This window comes from Rattus rattus, chromosome 5 (assembly GCF_011064425.1).
Source record: "Rattus rattus isolate New Zealand chromosome 5, Rrattus_CSIRO_v1, whole genome shotgun sequence".
Classification (NCBI taxonomy): domain Eukaryota; kingdom Metazoa; phylum Chordata; class Mammalia; order Rodentia; family Muridae; genus Rattus; species Rattus rattus.
The window spans coordinates 150,028,877-150,048,445 of record NC_046158.1 but is presented as its reverse complement, the minus strand read 5'-3'; the positions used below and the strand labels follow the sequence as shown (position 1 = coordinate 150,048,445).

Below are 19,569 nucleotides of genomic sequence, written 5' to 3'. Positions count from 1 at the left end.
AAATAATGCATTCTACCATGGAGCAAGAAGCAGTCATTCATTGCACAGTACTAAAGCAGATGTTGAAGCCAGCTTTGCTGTTTGACTTAGCAGAGTGTTCTGCGAAAATATGGCAGCACTTCTGTGCCTGGATTGGATTCTATGTTGCTTACTTCCAAAAGAAATGGAGATGTCGAGTCAGGCCTGTCAGCTGGTCACCCAAGTTCATATTTGCATGTGAATGGGCTTCCGAAATATAAAAATGTCGTCCTGCTTATTTTTGTTAGTTGAGACAAGGTCTCATTATGTAGACTAGGCTGACCTCAAAGTCACAGCAATTCATCTGCCTCTGCCCCTGGAGCGCTGAGATGAGTGGTGTGCACCCCGGTGCCTGGCATCTTTTTGGTTCTTTGAGACGGGATCTAGCTGTATAGCTCAGGCTGACCTCAGCTCAGCAGTGGCCTTACCTCAGCCTCTGAGTCCTGGCATTGCAGGTGACCATGGTCACCATGACTGGCCCTTGGGCTCTTTTGTGTCCTGTCACCATGGTTTTTTTTTTTTTTTTTTTTTTTTTTTTTTTTTTTTGGTTTTTTTTTTTGGAGCTGGGGACCAACCCAGGGCCTTGCGCTTCCTAGGTAAGCGCTCTACCACTGAGCTAAATCCCCAGCCCCGTCACCATGGTTTTAATGCTAGCTTTATGAGAGTTCAGGCTCTCTCAGGTCAGGTTTTCGTGGAGTCATCCAACTGGAGGCTTACCACACATAGCTCTCATGCAGGTTCTGAAAGCCACCTTCATGCTGTATCAGTTGGAATCCCCTGTTGGCTGGATTCAGGTCTAATTCTCACTTCCATGGCCACAGTGAATGTGCTGGAGAATCTCAGCGGGTGAACTGTGATGCTGCCATTTTGTCATCTTGGCAGGAATCCTTCACTTCAGCCTCCGCTGTCCATGGAGCAGCTTCCCTTTGCCATCATTTCCCATTGAGTTTCTTTCTCCCCTCGCTCGGGTGGAAAAACACGCTGAAAAGTGGGTATGGGTGGTGGGGTATGAGTCCTGGGTGAATGCTGAGGGGTGTTTGAGGTGTGAGGCCTGCGAGGTAAGGGGTGTTTTCCTTGGCCCTTCTCACTTGACTATCCACGGGATATTGGATTCCAGAATGGAAACGAGCATCCTTCAGTGGAGCAGGTTTGCTCCTTACTTGGTAGCTTCCAGATAGGTCATGCCGCCCTCCCATGTCCTCTGCCTCTCGGGCTCTGGGGCTGCACAGTCCAGAGAATGAAGGGGTTGTTTCTGTTGTTTTCATGGGCACCTGAGGGTCTGAGAGATGGAACTTTCTATTCCTTGTTACCTGCTTTTCACTTTAGCTGATTTTATCTACTGTCTTTGGCTTTCCTTTGGGGTGGCTGTCGGGGGATAGAAGAAGTTCTCTAACTTTTCAACTGAGCTTGTCATTTTTGCTATTATGTTTTGTATTACCAAAGACATGTTTGTTTAGTTTGTCATAGCATCCTGTTCTTACTTGCTAAATATGAATCTTGCTATTGTGAGTATCAGTACTATTTATTCTCAGTTTTTCTGAACTCCACAGTTTGTCCTCCAAGGGCCTCTTTCCCTGGCCCTTGTTTTCCTGTTAGACACTTTATGAGTAGTATATCTGCCATCAGTGGCATCTGTATCTGTGAGGAGCATAGAGGCCCTCGGGCAGATAGAGCACTGAGCAAATGGGCACACCCTAATCCTGGCAGCCTTCCGTGCGTCCTGCTGTCTGGTCAGATCATCTGAGACTTCCACCTAGAACGGAAGTGGAACTGCAGCCCCGTGTGAGCTTCTGAAAGAAAAGAAGGCAGGACCTGCGCTTGGGCTTGTTCAGCTCATTCCCACCTTGGATGGGCGCTCACCTTGCACTGTACTGCTATACACTTTAGCTAGTCTAGATAGAGTCTTCCACAAAGTCATCCTTTGATTTCAGCAGAAGTGAGAGCTGGCACAGCAGCTCCGAGGGAAGGCAAGTAGGGTGGGATGGCAACTGCTCTGCTCAGAGTGGGCCTCAACCCCCCACCCCCACTGGGAGTCTCACCCTCCCTTCCAAGATGACAGCTGCCCACACCATGCATGTCTCTGGGGTCTGATTTCCAGCTTGCAGATGGCTGTTGCCATGGCTTCCTTTCCTGACCCTTTTTTTACTACCAACCCCAGAGTCAGGAGTTTACACCATTTGTAGACGTGCAGCTTCCTTGTGGTAGTGTATTCATAGTGCACATGTGCTTGTCATTGCTAATGCAGGAGCACATTGCTCCCAGACAGCTTCCTGAGACTGGCAACATCCCAGCGAGAACAGGGTGAGCCTGTGTGATGCTTCTGTTCACGCAGGGATGGGGTGCTCGCCTTCGCAACAGCGGTTGGGTGGTGGCGTGTTGATTGACAAGTTCCTTTCCATGGCTGTTCCAACTCCCAGGTCTATTATTCCAGCACTTCAAGATCTGGCCTGCCTACCACATCCCGCAGCCATCTGCCACTCTTCCCTGCTGCCCAATCACTAACTGTTCCTGACATAAGTCCCCTGCTTCCGCTACTGGCCTTCCTGAGTAGTCCTTGTATGTACCTGTGCATACCAGTCACCATGTCCTCCCTACACAGCCCAGGCATCTTTGATGTCTGCTCTGCTCGCGGGACTTGGCATCATCTCTGTGCTCCATTTATATGTGGATAGCTTTTTGCTATGGATCCCAAAAGAGTACTCTTTATTCTCTTTTGTAGGATATTCGACATGAAGCCAGTGACTTCCCATGCAGAATAGCGAAACTTCCTAAGAACAAAAACCGGAACAGGTACCGAGATGTCAGCCCTTGTAAGTACCCACTACCCACTCACACTTCCCAGTGGAGCCTGTCATTGTCTAGGGTGGGTAGAGGTTATGACCTCTTTTTCTCCGTTATAAGCACAGGAGACACAGTGTCATAGCTCACATTCACTGTTGCAGAAAGCAGTAGAGCTCCAGTTTCTGGAAATGGTAGTGGTTCAGGGTCCTTCTTTTTAGCTCTCTGTTGTGGTGAGTCATTTTCCTCCCTAGAAGTGGCATGACTTGGGCTTAGTGTAGTCTCTTCTGGATGACTCAGCAGCAATGCCATTGGTTGTTAGCCTGGTGACGAGCCACAAAGATGCTCATAGGTACTCGCTCCACTCCACCAGATGTGGAGAACCAGCCAGCCTTTGGCTTTCAGTGCTAAGGACCGGCAGTGCCCACTGGTCTAAGCTGTGCTTTCTAACTGACTTAGAGTCTGGAAATAAGTAAGTGAAAGTGTGGAAAGCCAGAACTGGGCCTCAGGCCCTAGGGTCTATCATTAGTTCTCAGGTTGTTGAGTCCCTCGAGGTCTATAGACGTTTTCCTCAACAGGATTGTGGCTCCTCAGATGGACACCACTGCTGATCAGGTTTCTGGGGAGACATAACGTGGCTCTAGGATTGAAACACAGCCTGTACCTCTGTTGTCAGGATGTGTGGAGGTGAAGCAGCAGTGCGAGCCCCTAAGCTGAGTGCTCCCTCGGTTACGCATTTAGTAAACAATGGCCAGGGTCTGAGACAATTGTTACTAGACCATACGAAGTGAGTGCACTTGGAGGTCCTTAGGTGAGGGCTGGCTGACCTCACCCCAGCACCTGCTGTTTTCAGCTTAGCTTGCCTTGGGTGAGGGACGTCACGTGTGTTTATGAAAGTAAAGTATGGTAGTGAAAAAACCCTTAATGATTCTGCTCTGGAGTCCTGGCTGGAACTTAAGGACAGCAGTGTGACTGTATGAGACTCTGCCTCTTCCCCACTGCCAGGTGCCCCAGGACATCCACCAGCTGTCCTAGGTGGGGCCAGCAGTTGCAGCGTCCCCTTGAGAAATAGGCTCATGCAGCCTGGGCTCCACTCAGACTTACTAACCCCCAAGGTTGGCCTTGAACTCACGATCATCCTGTCTCCCTCCCGAGTGCTAGGATTATAGGTGAGTATTTATTAGGTCTGGTGGGCTCAGTCAGTCTGCTTACCTGTCTACCTTCCCCAACCCCTTTCTTTCTTTCCTACTTAAGAGTAACCTAGGCAGCCCCTGAGCCCACCACAGGAAATGGCAGCCCAGCTGGAGAGGCTTCAGGCAGAAGCTGCAGGTTGTTCGTTGATCCTAGTGCCATTGTCTTCCTCTCTAGGCTCAGGTGAAAGACATGATTTGTCTTCCGTTTCCCTGTGCTATAGCAGAGAGAATAGCCTGCCCCTGTCTCAGCTGTAGGGAAAGAATGACGGCTCAGCCCTCGGGAGCCAGCACTCTTGTCATAAAGTAGTGAGTGAAACAGAAACAAAAGCCTGCTGCTCTGTCAGGAGCTGTGACAATTTTCCTGCTGACTTTGTCCCTCGAATTACATCTCTGTACATATACTGTGTGAGAGGGTTTTTACTTCATTAAACTGCGCCCCGTCCCCTTTGACACAGCATCTCACCGTGCACCTCTGGCTGTCCTGGAACCCGCCATGTAGACCAGGCTGCCCTTGTTTACAGAGATCCACTTGGCTCTGCCTTCCAAGTGCCAGGTCCAGAGGCCCATGCCAGTATACCCAGTTTAAATCCCCTTACATCTTACAGATCACACCATGTAAAAGATGGTAAGTCGCTTCCTTGCCCATGCATGCTGCTGTGCACTGGGCAGATACTCAGATATCTGCAGTGCAGAGACCTGGGCTAAGGAGCCTCATCAGCCAGCCACGCCCGAGATGCCTCCATATGGCCCAGGACTGGGACAGCTCTTAGTGAAGTGCTTCCTTTTACAGACTGGAGACTTGACTCTGGCAACCTGTGTTAGGCATTCAGGAAGTGGATCCTTTGTTGTTCTCCTGTGGTCTGTGCACTGTCCCCAAGGAGGGCGTGGTCTGGAGTTGATGCTGTTGCTATAGAATGTGATATTTCTATATTCAGGGCTGACCTGAGAACCAGTCACCCCACAGATGACTAATGTCACTCTAACAGTAAGGCCCCAGCAGTGTGCATGCTTCCATGGGTCGCTCTCTCTGCTTTTCTGTAGAATGTAGGTCTTGGACCTCACGGTTAACCCAGCTCTGCTTTTCTTTCAGTTGACCACAGTCGGATTAAATTGCACCAGGAAGATAATGACTATATCAATGCCAGCTTGATAAAAATGGAGGAAGCCCAGAGGAGCTATATCCTCACCCAGGTAATAGTCTGTCTAAACTACTTGAGAGCCGTTGTGTTCATATCAGATAAGATCATCATGTCCTTGAGAAGTTCAGGCTTCTCATCAATGAAAACAGCAGCAAGAGAGGAAACACCCTACTCTGAGCACAGCACTGTGAGGCGGCACATGGAGCTGCCGGTGGTCTTTTGATAGGCAGGAGAAGACCCTAGACATTGGGTCCACAGAGGCATTAGCTTCAGCATCGAGTGCTTCTGGCAGTGACCAAGAGCGCTAACTAGCCCTCTGTTGACTAGGCACCTCTGTCCCAAGTGCTATTCAGTGTTCCCTTGGGCCTTGTTAGAAGATGTGACATCGCTTAAAAATCCCACAGCTCTGAGCTTCCTTCTGAGAACACATGATGGACGTCCTGTAACACCCTTAATGCTGTGTGACCAGAAGACTGAATGTCTGGAAAGAGGATAAAAGCTTATTTTCAATAGTTTTCTCTAGCCTTAGCCTCTGACCTGCAAGGCGGTGTAAAGGCCTGTGTTGTTTATCCGGTCTCCCTTTGCTATTTCATGTCACATGGCCCAGGCTGTAGGGTGTCTGAGCTTGATGGTCTGCCTGCTCTGGGAAAGCAAGTCCCCATGCAGCCAGGAGCTTGGAGCTGGCACTCACCCATCACGGCCTCCTCTCTTTTGTCCTAAGCAGCCCAGAAGCCCCAGGCAGTGTGTGCAGTATCAGCGGCTGTCTGAGGTCCTGTGGGTGCAGGATCAGCCTTCCCAGGTCTCAGCCAGGGTCCTCCCAGCACCTCAGTGTTTGAGTGGGCGGCTTCAGGGATCCCTTAGGAAGGTGGGGCCTCCTGCTGAGAAGCTGAGGTCCAATAACCGCTTGAGAATCTGTGTAGAGAAGTTAGCATTCTTGGCTTCAGCCGTTCATCTGCAGTTGTGGTCAGAGAGACTTGGTGTGGCTGTTGACCCATCATAGGGTGTGTGACACCAAATGAGTCAAGTGAGCAGTTAGCATTGTCATTGAGGAGCTGGGGCTGGAGCCTGGTGGTAGAGCACTTGCCTGTCACACAAGGCCTAGGTCCAGTCCTCAGGGTTTATCCCCAAAACAAAAAGACAAACAAACAAGCATACCAGTGCTAACAACAAAACAGAAGTGTTCTAGATCTAGGTGTCGTGAGTCATACCTGCAATCCCCACACTTGAGGGCTGAGACAGGAGAATTACCACATGATTGAGGCCAGTTTGGGATACACAGTGAATTCCATAGGCCAGCCTGGGTTAACGTTAAAGCCTGGTTAGAGAACTAGAGAAACTCAAGCATTACTCTACCCACTACCCTGGCCCTGGGCCCTAGCCATTATGTGAGCCCTGTATATTGTGCTGTGTAAGGCGATGCCATGAGCATTCAGAAGTGGCTTCTATGTCCATGTCTCAGATAAGGATCAAAACAGTCTTATCCCAAAGGAGTGTGTCTGACTGGGCGACCCAAACCATTTCCAAGCCACAAATAAAGAACTCTTCCATTCCATCCAGTATTGTTCATTGTGAAACCACATTACAGCTTCATCTTGTAACACGAAGGAAACTACCTCCATCACAAAGCATAGCCAAGTCTTAAAAGCCACTGTGAGCTGGGTAGTGTTGGGAACAGGGATGCGACTGGTGAGTTGCAGAACATAGAGAGCTGCACCCATGGCGGGGCTGATGGCTTGGATCCTTGTGTAGCGCAGAGGATGAAGGACCCAGGTGAGCATCAGGAACCCTGGCACCCAACTGCACAAAACTAGCTCTGTTAGCTGAGGGGAAGAGTCACCTATGTGACGCTTTGTCAGAGCCCTTGCCTCACACTTGTAGATAGAAGGGCTCAGGGAAGAAAGAGAGGATGCCAAGTGCTGGCACAAGGCAGGGGAGTGTGCCGAGACTTAAGAGCAACGGCTTGGATGGAAGGAAATGGGGGAGAATGGAGACTTCTAGAAGAGGTTCTGCCCCAAAGATGTGACCAGCCCTCGTATGGATGCTCTCCTGTAGCATGTCACGGGGCTTACAACTAAAGCAGCACTTGGCACTCATCTATCAGCACCCACCATCACTGGGTGGGTTTGCTGCTCTGTGGGCACTGGGCGTGCCCAGGTCTTATGAGCCCCTTGGCTACCTCTGAGACCATCTGTGGGCACTATGCATCTCCTGCACATTCCCTGGTCCAGCTTTAAAGGCCATCCATATTTAGACTCACCAGTACCAGTTGTAAGAAGAGAGGCTCACTCTGGACCGGGTGCTTGCCCCATTCTAGGTGCTATGCTGAGTCCTTCACACAGCACTACTGTCGTTTATACAATCTGAGAAGGAGTACTGTTTTTAATCAAGTGGGCTATGTGGAAAAGAAGGCTCAGAGAGCTTTTAAAACTGTGACAGATTTTAAAAGCAGGGTCTAAAACTGCCAGAGCACAGTGGTGATCCTGCCTCTCACATACATGGGAACTTTGTCCTGGACTCAACCTGATCGTGGACAAGAAGCTCAGTAGAGCCCCTCAGCTGTCAGCTCAGACCCGGGACAGCCAGCACCAGGTGCAGAAATGGCCCCTCAGCACAGGATGGGATATGGGACTGGGTGACTGATCGTGGGGCACGCAGCCTTGGTGGCTACTCTGCCCACATCTATGAACATTGTCACTGACTGGTGCATGGTGTGCGTGTGTGTCCAGTGTTGTACAGTGTGTACCTTGTGTGTTTGCAGGGCCCTTTACCAAACACGTGCGGGCACTTCTGGGAGATGGTGTGGGAGCAGAAGAGCAGGGGCGTGGTCATGCTCAACCGCATCATGGAGAAAGGCTCGGTAAGTTCACGCCACAGGTCCTTGCTGCTGCTGTCTACACACAGAGTTCATAAAGCTCCTGTTTCCTCTGAGTTTGTTTTCTAACTCCTTCACATGACACATTGTTTTTAGAACGCTAAACGTTACATAAATACACATGTATTACAGACAAGGCTAGGGAGAGATGGGGCGGGGCAGGCCCTGTGGAGCCTGGTGCAGCGGGCGTTCTGCCTTGCTGCCTGTGCTTTCTTGGTACTGCCTGTGTTTGTTTCTGCCAGTTCTTTCCAAGAGCAGCCTTTAATGTATCTTTACCAAGCCCACCTTTGGCTGGTCAGACTGACTGTGCCTCTTGATGGCATGGGTGGTTCTGCAGAGCTGTGGAAGACATTGGCTCCTAGAGTTGGTATGCTGCCTTAACCTCTGCTGATGAGAAGGCTTCAGTTCTTACCACGTAAAACACCACCCCTCAGGCTCTGTCCCTTTGGCCACCCTTGCCCCTCAACCTGCCGTTTTCAGTCCCTTCTGTCCAGGGCAGTCTGTGTCACTCGGGTCTTACCACACTCTCCCCTCTGAGGGTAGTCATTGATATGGCCTGAGACCCTGAGTGGCTGGACCTGTCTCTCACTCCCCAAACTATATCCTAGACAGGCCTCCTTCTGTTTCTTCCCGTGTCTTTTGGTTCAGAGGTCTGAGTCATGGCGACACTGTCTCAGATTTAGGCTTTATCAAACAGCCAGCCCTCCTGTCCCTTCCCTCTTATCCCTGTGGTGGACACTGAAGCTGGCTCTCAGCGCTGCCCACGATCAGCATGGGGCAGAGCCAGCCGCCTCTTCCTTCCCTCTGGACTTGGTTGGCACTTAGACTCCCCAGCTCCAGAGGTTGAAGGCCCTCGAAAAGGTCAGCTGAGGATTGTTGGGAACAACGGCAGCCATAGCCAGGAGCGGAGAACAGGCTGTTCCTCCCTCTGCCTGGCCAGGGGTAGATGCTGTGTTGTCTGTTGCTAAGCTTGGGGCACCATTCATAGCTGCCTGCCCTGGTTTCCTCATGCTCTCAAGAACATGAGGTTGCCAAAGGAGCCATCCATCCCCTCAGAGACAGTGGCCGGTCACACGCGAGGGTGAGAACCAGGTGCAAAAGTGTGAACAAGGTCACCAGCTGCTCCCGCCCCAGGCACATGGTCCTGGTCACTCTGGTTTCCTTGAGGCTGCTTGTTGCCACACTGTTGCTGGATTTCTACCTGCCGCTTCTGTAGCACATGATAGCCCCAGATACAGAGCCTGTCGTTATGGTCAGTTGACACAACCAGAGAGTGGAATTTTAAATCAACCTATTACTAAGAAATCAGGGGCTGGAGAGATGGCTCAGCAGCTAAGAACACTGACTGCTCTTCCAGAGGTCCTGAGTTCAATTCCCAGCAACCATGTGGTAGATCACAACCATTTGTAATGGGATCTGATGCCCTCTTCTGGTGTGCATGAAGACAGAGCACTCAGATATATTAAATAAATAAACAAGAAAGCATCAGATATGAGGGTTAGAGAGATCATCAGATATGAGGGTTAGAGAGAGAGCTCAGGGGCTAAGAGTGTTTACTGCTCTCTCAAAGGACCTAGGTTCCATTCTCAGCACCCACACAGAAGCTCATCACCACCTATAACTCAAGTTCCAAGGGACCTAACAACCTCTTCCGACCTCAGTGGACACCAGGCATGCATGTGGTACACAAGTGTGTGTGTGTGTGTGTGTGTGTGTGTGTGTGTGTGTGTGTGTGTGTAACAGCATGACTGGTTAGCTGGTCACTGTTTCTCACGGCAGTGTGGCAGGGTCCTTTAGAACTGTTCTTCTCTACTTAGGACCATTGGGGCGGTGTGCTTTATGTGCGATGCACATCAGAAACCTGGGTGTGGGGGGTATGCAGGGGTGAGAGATGCTGCTCCTTTGCTCCCCTAGGTCCAACTGTCCTCAGCCCAGCAGTCCTGACTTGCAGAGGCCTGGGTGGCATGTGCGCTGCCTTCTTCCTCTCAGACGTGGGTGTTTACTCTCTGCCTCTGGTACATGGTGTTTTCTATGTGTAACAAGCAGTAGGAGTGTTGCTGGAGCTTTGTGCATATAGTTTGCATTCCAGAATGCAGCCTGTGTCTCTCCTAAAACCTCCTGAGAGTCACTGGTGGAGGTCAGGCTCCTGGTAGCCCAGGGTCCTTATCTCTGGGACCTTTTCACTTGTCTGTATTAGCCGTCCTTTTGGGAGATGAAGACACGCCACCTGTGTAAGAAAGAGAGCACTGGCTGTCACAGGCTCTTCCTCACACTGCCCGCCTGGCTTTGTTTTGGAAGCACTTGTGTGAATTTCAGGCTTCATGGTTGAAATAACTACTGTTAAACTCAGGATGCGCACACTGGCGTTGCCATCTTCCTGTCTGGGGCTGGCCCAAGGGCCTTGGTGTCGATGCCGGCGAGGGCCTGCTCCTATTCCAGTAAGAGTCAGACTTTCACTGAAGGCAGCGTGTGGGCGCCGTCAGCTAACTGGAAGTGGGCATTGTGTGCTCTCTGGTTTGTTTTGTGTTTAAAGTAGACATTTTTACGGGAAACGACAGAGCCAAGCATGGTCCTATAGACATCTAATTAAATGTTGTTTGATGGACACTTGGCTGTGTGCTACAATGCCTCTGAAACTGATTAGATTAGAGATCTGTCAGGGTTGTCCTGGGCTTCAGCTGTAGAAGTGAAGGTCAGAGCCTGTCTGCCCTGCCCTTGAGGTGAAAACGCCCACTCCTTCTTCTGTACCAACAGCCCTTTGGCTTCTCCCTGCTCATGGTGAATGCCCACCCTGGCATGGTAGCCTGGGGTCTGACTGGAAATAAGTGGCCCATTCAAGTCTCTTTATGCACAGTTCGCTGGCACCTTGCCTCTGCATTCTGATGTTGAGATCTGTTCCTGTGCTGACAGATTGGCCCTAGTCAGGGAGCCCATCTCTGGCAGCTGGTCCTCGAAGGTGGGAGGAGGCTTGGGTCGAGCAGGCCAGACCTTGAAGTGGAGCTCTTGAGAAAGCCCAATTAGCTTCTGCCCTGGGATTGGAGGGTTCTTGCTCCATGGGTAGTGGAGGCCCTTGCTCCCTTCACTGCTTTCCGTCTTTTGCATTGGTTTTGTGGCGGGCAGCTTTGGAGCCAGAACAATGACAGCAACCACCTCTGCAGTCCTTCTTCAGCCTCAGGTCCTTGCAGGCCCTCATGAGGAGATAGCTCAGGTCCCCAGTTGCCACCGCCCCACTGTGCTCTGGCCATCCTTGACCTGTCTTCTGCTTTCCTGTCAGCCATCAAAATCTTCTTTCCAGAGAGCTTCCGTTGACATCTTCCTTTGCTTGGTTAGCATGAGCTTCCCCCTTCTCTGAGTCCCCAGGTCCTCTGTATTCTCAAGTCTCACTTCTGTGTTCTCCCCATCCACCCACCCTAGAGGGAGGGAACATGTCTCCAGCAGACTGTGCCAGCCCTGGTACAGGTCAGGTATGTGAATTCTATGTGTTCTCTACCAGAGAACAACTTACTACACTTCCTTGGGAGAGTCAGGGTCTCTGAGGTCTCTGCCTGGGCACTTTGTCAGTCCTGCCTTGGAGACCCACAACAGCTGTCTGCAGCAGGAATGACTGAGTACCTGAACTTAGATCACAGGGTCTGTGTGAGTGAATCGCAGCCTGATCTTTCTTCCTAAATCCCAGACCAGATCTATTGGTTCATCAAAAGCAGTAATGAGCATTTGAATCAAGATCATCAAATGGTTTTTGCTGTTAGCAAAATAGAGCATTAGGAGTACTTTTCTGAACAGAACCAAATCAGAGTGGATGAGTGAGTTCCACCTGCCTGTTGTCTTCCACAGCCCCTCAGCCTGACAAGGCTCCAGCAGCTTCCCACCCTGTTGCCTACAGTTTCCTCAGGGGCCTGGGCATACTGACATACTACTGAGAGCATCTCTGAGGGGGCACAGCTTCTGCGTGGTATGGTTTTATCTCACAGCATGGCAGGGCCCAGCGCCCACTGGGACATGCTGGGTGAGGCATGGGAGCCCTGTCACAAAGATGCTGGGTCAGGGCTCCGACCAGCTCCAGCTTCACTAGGGTGCGAGCTGTACTGACTGGGAGACCCTGGCCTGTGGGCTGTCATACAGCCGGAAGACAGCCTTCCAAGCCTCCTGTCTCCTAGCAGGTGCTCAGAGTAATCCAGTGCTGTTCTTCCCCAGTTAAAATGTGCCCAGTATTGGCCACAGAAAGAAGAAAAAGAGATGGTCTTCGATGACACCAATTTGAAGCTGACACTGATCTCTGAAGATGTCAAGTCATATTACACAGTACGGCAATTGGAGTTGGAGAACCTGGCTGTAAGTATTGACGAGTCCTCCGGAGACGGTGACTCGCTTCTTCTGATCTTAGGCCTTGGTGCTAACTTCAACTGTGGCGTTTTCAGGAATTCTGAGCCCTGTGCACAGTATGGCTTCATCCTGTGGTGAGCAGAGCTTGCTGTTGTAGGCACCAGTGCCCAGGCACCAGGGTACAAGCCACCTCCCACGGCACTCTCACCTTGACACCACTTAACACAGTTCCCAGGGAAAAGTCAGTTTCTTGCCTGAGAGTGGTTTGCTCTGCCTGTGAGATTTGGGGACATCTGCTTATTGAGGGAGACATTTCAGAGCAGCACCAAAGGCTTGTCTGTTTCATGGCAGTGAGGACAGGAGAGCCTAGGCTTTGGGGTTGGAACTTTTAGAGGGTGGTTGACTGTATTAAGATAAGGTCTCAATAGTAGCCCAAGCTGGCCTCACATTTCCAGTCCGTCAGCCTCTGCCTCTGCAGTGCTGGGGTTATAGACAGGAGGCCTGCTCAAGGTTTCCACTTGAGCCTCTTTCTGGGCCCTAGAACTGAGTCCTTGTAGAGGGAAGGGAAGCAGGGGGGACGTGGTAGGAGAGCCCATGCTCTTTAGGTAAACACGACTGTTCTTTCATACTTTCTTCTAAGCCGGTTTTTAAAGTATATGTGAGGCACCTCCCGCCTTGCACCCAATACAGGTAGTGTTTGGTTTTGCAGGGAGGTGGGCAGAGCTGCTTCAGGGTCTCCAGATGGATGGTCCTTCAGCTGCGTACAACCTCCTGGATCTAAGCCACACTGAAAGGGTGGCCATGTCTTTGATGTGTGTTTGTCCCACAGCAGGGACCTTCTGTACTTTGCAGAAAGATAGCAACTTGGTATCAGCAAGTCAAGCCTTCAGTGTCTGTGTCCCAATCTTTGTCTGGCACAGCCTGCTGGCCCTCTCTGCAGCCCTGGGACCCTGCCCTCTGAGGTCTGCAGTTGGCCTCCTTTAATAATCCTGACCATGGAGGTGGTGGGATAGCTCATATATAAAGGTGCTTGCCAGTAACCCTGCAAGTTACCATTTGATCATTCAACATGTGGTACCCCTGACCCCCAGCAAATAGTTTTTAAAATATCAGACCATCTAGGAAAGAACAGAGCACCAGAGGCCATTCTTTTTTTTTTTTTTTTCCCCCGGAGCTGAGGACCGAACCCAGGGCCTTGCGCTTGCTAGGCAAATGCTCTACCACTGAGCTAAATCCCTGACCCCCCAGAGGCCATTCTTTTTGCTCAGCTCCAGGGGCACTGTGGGACAGCTATGGGAATGGGTATGGTCCTTGAGGTGAATGATGGTGTGGAGAACTCACCAGCAGTCTGGCCTCTGGAGTCACAGCTGATGCTTCACCTGTATGACAGCCACCTTACTGGCAATCCTGTCTTTGGAGACTTTTCTTGAAAAGTAACACTTGTCTGACCCATCCCAGTGTTCTCCCTGGGCCAGCCAGACCTGGTGCACATCCCACTCCCCGCCCCACCCCACCCCGCTGTACCTCTTCCCACACACTCACATAAACACAGGAAGGCTCTCTGAGATTTAAGATGCCAGTGGCATCATGGCGACTTTCCAGCTGAAACTATTGTGGCCACATGTGTGAATGTAGAAGGAACAGTAGGGTAAGAGGATTGTCCACTGCTTAAGGCTGTGGTCAGATCCAGCCGTACCCACTGAGGAAGGCTGGGCAGGAAGCGACTTGGTGCACACATGGGGTCTGTGTAGATAATGCACTCAGTCTAACAGCATGTGTCTCTCTCTTTCAGACCCAGGAGGCTCGAGAGATCCTGCATTTCCACTACACCACCTGGCCTGACTTTGGAGTCCCTGAGTCACCTGCCTCTTTCCTCAATTTCCTATTCAAAGTCCGAGAGTCAGGCTCACTCAGCCCAGAGCACGGCCCCATTGTGGTCCACTGCAGTGCTGGCATTGGCAGGTCAGGGACCTTCTGCCTGGCTGACACCTGCCTCTTACTGGTAAGGAGGGATTTGCAAGCCTAGGAAGAGAGGAAACGTGCTTGAACCCACCCTCTTAGCTAGAGTTCCTGTTGCTGTCCACAGACCCCCTTCCTTGGAGAGCACCCTGCTGTGGTCTTTGATGCCAGCAGTTTCCATTGATGGTGGTTGAGCCCCTTCTAGCTTTGTCCATGGGGTTCTCCCAGTTGTTACAGGAGCCAGGCACCCTAGAACCCCCATGCAGGAGCTGAGCACCCTGGTTGTCAGAGAAGCCAGGTACCCCAGTTGACACAGGAGCCGGGTGCCCTAGAACCCCCATGATTCTTCTCTAAACTCGTCCAGCTCAGGCCCAAACGGTCCCAAGTCTGCTATGTTTCTCTCCCATTTCCCTGAGACCCTCCACCACCCACCCCTCTGCGGCTTTCTTCTGGCTGACCCAGTGTCCCTGGCTTGCAGATGGACAAGAGGAAAGACCCGTCCTCTGTGGACATCAAGAAAGTGCTGTTGGAGATGCGCAGGTTCCGCATGGGGCTCATCCAGACGGCCGACCAACTGCGCTTCTCCTACCTGGCTGTGATCGAGGGTGCAAAGTTCATCATGGGCGACTCGTCAGTGCAGGTCAGTGCAGCTCTGCTTCAAGAGCTGGTTGGTTTTGGGCCTGGTTCCTAGCTGGGGATAGACCACAGAGCCTGTGCGTGCTCACCAGGACTACTCTGGGAAAGAAACTCCAGTTTAAAAGGTCCCATGCTGTTGAGGTCATAAGAAATGGCTCCCCTTCCTTAATGTCTGCCATTGCTTTAGTCATTAAAAACTGCTCCCTTCTGCCTGCCTTATTCATGCTCTGCAGAGCCCTAAGACGAAGAGTGGGCTTGACCTTCTAAAGACCATGCCTTGTGCAGTCTGTGGGTCTTCAGAGGTGGAGGCACCACCAGTCCTGGGCCTGCCTGGCTGCCCGAGACCCTAGCCCAAAAAGAGCACATTTACCTTCTCAATATTTGCCTGGGCCAAGGAGCCCAGAGCTGCTGCTGAGCTGTTGCCTGCTCACCAGGACAGACCCAGGGCTGGCACTAATGGGGCTTCTGCTGCCTTCTAAGGATCAGTGGAAGGAGCTTTCCCATGAAGACCTGGAGCCTCCCCCCGAGCACGTGCCCCCACCTCCCCGGCCACCCAAACGCACACTGGAGCCTCACAATGGCAAGTGCAAGGAGCTCTTCTCCAACCACCAGTGGGTGAGCGAGGAGAGCTGTGAGGATGAGGACATCCTGGCCAGAGAGGAAAGCAGAGCCCCCTCAATTGCTGTGCACAGCATGAGCAGGTAATGGGGGGCCTGGCTTGTGGGACGGGGTGAGAGGAAGCAGCTTGTCCAGAATCACATGAAGGCATTGAAAACTTTACAAGAGATGTTTCTGCATGCATGAGAAGTGGTGTTGCCTCTGTCCAACCAAGCTGCCATTGCCCCTGAATAGGGTCCTGTGAAATGACTGACAGGTTATAATGGGGTTCCTGTGCTCCTTGTGGTGTTTGTCTGACTTGTTCAGTGTCGGAACAAAGGAGGTCGGGGTCGGATTGCAGCTTGCTCGCCTCACCCCGATGCAAGCATTGTTGAGCACCCAAGCTGTCTGAGGCGTCCTTGGGTAATATCGGAATGGACCCTGAATCCGTGCTGCAGACCCTCCAGTGTGGGGATAAGACAAGCTCATGGCATTGTGTGGTAGAGCGAGATGACAAGAAAAAGTATGTGCCCAGGGTTGGGGATTTAGCTCAGTGGTAGAGCGCTTGCCTAGCAAGCACAAGACCCTGGGTTCGGTCCCCAGCTCCGAAAAAAAGAAAAATAAATAAAATTAAAAAAAAGAAAGTATGTGCCTGCAGGAAGTGGCACTGTGGCGACCCCAGTAGGAGTGAGCCATTTCCTGTGTCAGCGGCCTCCTTCCTGGAGGGCAGTGTTGAGGTGTGGGTACGCAGTCTGACTCTGAGCAGTACCCACCCAGAGCTCTGCACACAGTGTGTAGAGCATGACCTAGCTGCCCTCATTCCAGCCTGCTTGGACATACAAGGTACAGAGCTGGCAGTGTACCGGGAAGCCCATGTTTCCCCTGTGACTCGATGTGGATCTGAGTGCGTGTTTGCCTACAGCTGAAGCTTTCCACCCCTCCACCCCAACCCCCGGTTAAGTGCGTGCACTGGTGGGCCATGGGCTGACATGAATTAAACCCAGCCCTGACCATGAATCCTGCCTAAGGTCCTCCAGGGCTGGAAGACAAGCACACTGCTCTGTGCTAGGAGGGGAGGGTTCACTGTCCTCACGGAGATAGTGTGCTTTCCTGTCTCCTCAGGGCAGATAACCTGTCTCTTCCTCTCTCCTCAGTATGAGTCAAGACACTGAAGTTAGGAAACGGATGGTGGGTGGAGGTCTTCAAAGTGCTCAGGCATCTGTCCCCACTGAGGAAGAGCTGTCCCCAACCGAGGAGGAACAAAAGGCACACAGGCCAGTTCACTGGAAGCCCTTCCTGGTCAACGTGTGCATGGCCACGGCCCTGGCGACTGGCGCGTACCTCTGTTACCGGGTATGTTTTCACTGACAGACTGCTGTGAGGCATGAGCGTGGTGGGCGCTGCCACTGCCCAGGTTAGGATTTGGTCTGCGGCGTCTAACCTGGCGTAGAAGAAACAACAGCTTACAAGCCTGTGGTGGAACTGGAAGGGCCAGCCCCAGGAGGGGCATCTGTGCACTGGGCTTTGAAGGAGCCCCTGGTCCCAAGAACAGAGTCTAATCTCAGGGCCTTAACCTGTTCAGGAGAAGTAGAGGAAATGCCAAATACTCTTCTTGCTCTCACCTCACTCCTCCCCTTTCTCTGGTTCGTTTGTTTTTGGAAAAAAAAAAAAAGAATTACAACACATTGTTGTTTTTAACATTTATAAAGGCAGGTTTTTGTTATTTCTGGAGAAAACAAAAGATGCTAGGCACTGGTGAGATTCTCTTGTGCCCTTTGGCGTGTGATCAGATTCACGATTTACGTTTATTTCCGGGGGATGGTCCCACCTGTCAGGACTAAAGTTCCTGCTGGCTTGGTCAGCCCCCGCTGCCCACCCTGAGCTTGCAGGTGCCCTGCTGTGAGGAGAGCAGCAGCAGAGGCTGCCCCTGAACAGAAGCCCGGCTCTGCTTCCCTCAGGTGTCCCTGCATTTCCATCCTCCTTCTTTGTGACCGCCATCTTGCAGATGGCCCAGTCCTCAGCACCCCACCCCTGCAGATGGGTTTCTCCGAGGGCCTGCCTCAGGGTCATCAGAGGTTGGCTGCCAGCTTAGAGCTGGGGCTTCCATTTCATTGGAAAGTCATCACTACTCTATTAGAAGCCACTCCACTGAGGTGTAAGCAAGACTCATACAGGAGGAGCCTTGGTGCCATGGAAGCCACTCCGTGCGCAGGACCTGTAACAACCTCTGAAACACTCGGTCCTGCTGCAGTGACGTCCTTGGAGGCATCAGACAGATGATTTGCAGACTGCCAAGACTTGTCCTGAGCCGTGATTTTCAGAGTCTGGACTCATGAAACCGCCGAGCGCTTACCGTGCAGCCTCCGATGCTGGTTGGCTGAGGCTGCGGGGAGGTGGACACTGTGGGTGCATCCAGTGCAGTTGCTTTTGTGCAGTTGGGTCCAGCAGCACAGCCCGCACTCCAGCCTGAGCTGCAGGCCACAGTGGCCATGGAGGCCCGCAGAGCGAGCTGGGGTGGATGCTTGTTCACTTGGAGCAGCCTTCCCAAGACGTGCAGCTCCCTTCCTGCTTTATCCTTCTGCTTCCTTCCCTGGAGTAGCAAGCCCACGAGCAATTGTGAGGGGTGTGAGGGAGCTGCAGAGGCGTCAGAGTGGCCTGCAGCGGCGTGAGGCCCCTCCCCCTCCGACGCCCCCCTCCGGAGGAGCCGCTCCACTGTTATTTATTCACTTTGCCCACAGACACCCCTGAGTGAGCACACCCTGAAACTGACCGCGTAAGGTGTCAGCCTGCACCCAGGACCGTCAGGTGCAGCACCGGGTCAGTCCTAGGGTTGAGGTAGGACTGACACAGCCACTGTGTGGCCGGTGCTGGGGCGGGGGCAGGAGCTGAGGGTGTTAGGAGCAATGTTCAGGAACAGACGACAGTGGTGACATGTAAAGTCCCTGTGGCTGCTGATGACATGTGTAGGATGAAGGCTGGCCTTTCTCCCATGACTTTCTAGATCCCGTTCCCCATCTGCTTTCCCTGTGAGTAGAAAACACACAGGCTCCTGTCCTGGTGGTGCCGTGTGCTTGACATGGGAAACTTAGATGCCTGCTCACTGGCGGGCACCTCTCGGCATCGCCACCACTCAGAGTGAGAGCAGTGCTGTCCAGTGCCGAGGCCACCTGACTCCCGGCAGGACACGTCAGGCTCTGGCCTGCCCCACCACAGCCCGCTGGATCTCAGACATTCCACACTCACACCTCATTCCCTGGACACTTAGGCAAGCAGGGCCCTGCCACCTCTGGGGTCAGCCCCTCCATTCCGAGTTCACACTGCTCTGGAGCAGGCCAGGACCGGAAGCAAGGCAGCTGGTGAGGGTACCCTCCTGGGAATAGTGTAGGTGACAGTCCTGAGAGTCAGCTGGCGCTGCTGGCACCAGTCACCTTGCCCAGAAGTGCTGCTCTTGAGCCTGGAAGAGACTGATGATGGTGCTCACGACTCTTCTGTGAGGGGAACTTGACCTCCACATTGGGTGGCTTTTTTTAAAATAAGCGAAGGCAGCTGGAACTCCAGTCTGCCTCTTGCCAGCACTTCACATTTTGCCTTTCACCCAGAGAAGCCAGCACAGAGCCACTGGGGAAGGTGATGGCCTTGCCTGCAGAGGCTGAGGAGATGGCTCAGCCGGGGTCCAGGCTGTGTCTGGAGCAGGGGTTGCACAGCAGCCTCACAGGTGGGGATCCTGAGAGCAGGCGCTGCCCTGTTGCCCCGCTGGAGGCAGCAAAGCTGCTGCATGCCTTAAGTCAATACTTACTCAGCAGGGCTCTCTCTCTCTCTCTCTCTCTCTCTCTCTCTCTCTCTCTCTCTCTCTAAATGGCCATAGAATAAACCATTTTTACAAAAATAAAAGCCAACAACAAAGTGTTCTGGAACAGCACCTTTGCAGGTGTGTGGGGTGTCTCAGGGTCTTCTGTGACCTCACAGAACCGTCCGACTGCACCGTTTCCAACTTGCTGTCTCACTAATGGGTCTGCATTAGTTGCAACAATAAATGTTTTTAAAGAACAGGGAC

The 19,569-nt window shown here is 52.2% G+C and overlaps 1 protein-coding gene across 2 annotated transcripts in view; it reads left to right on the top strand.

The window, feature by feature from the left end:
* Ptpn1 (protein tyrosine phosphatase non-receptor type 1) overlaps positions 1–19,566 on the top strand; it is a 47,607-nt gene extending 28,041 nt beyond the window's left edge. The window contains exons 2-9 of one of the 2 annotated variants that reach the window (XM_032904749.1): positions 2,738–2,828; positions 5,080–5,180; positions 7,887–7,985; positions 12,195–12,332; positions 14,116–14,325; positions 14,761–14,922; positions 15,399–15,619; positions 16,670–19,566. In XM_032904749.1, the coding sequence (XP_032760640.1) occupies positions 2,738–2,828; positions 5,080–5,180; positions 7,887–7,985; positions 12,195–12,332; positions 14,116–14,325; positions 14,761–14,922; positions 15,399–15,619; positions 16,670–16,883 (1,236 nt within the window). In that variant the 3' untranslated portion in view covers positions 16,884–19,566. The remainder of the gene's footprint in view (positions 1–2,737; positions 2,829–5,079; positions 5,181–7,886; positions 7,986–12,194; positions 12,333–14,115; positions 14,326–14,760; positions 14,923–15,398; positions 15,620–16,669) is intronic. The other variant, XM_032904750.1, reaches the window with a different exon arrangement.
* Positions 19,567–19,569: the final 3 nt, after the last annotated feature.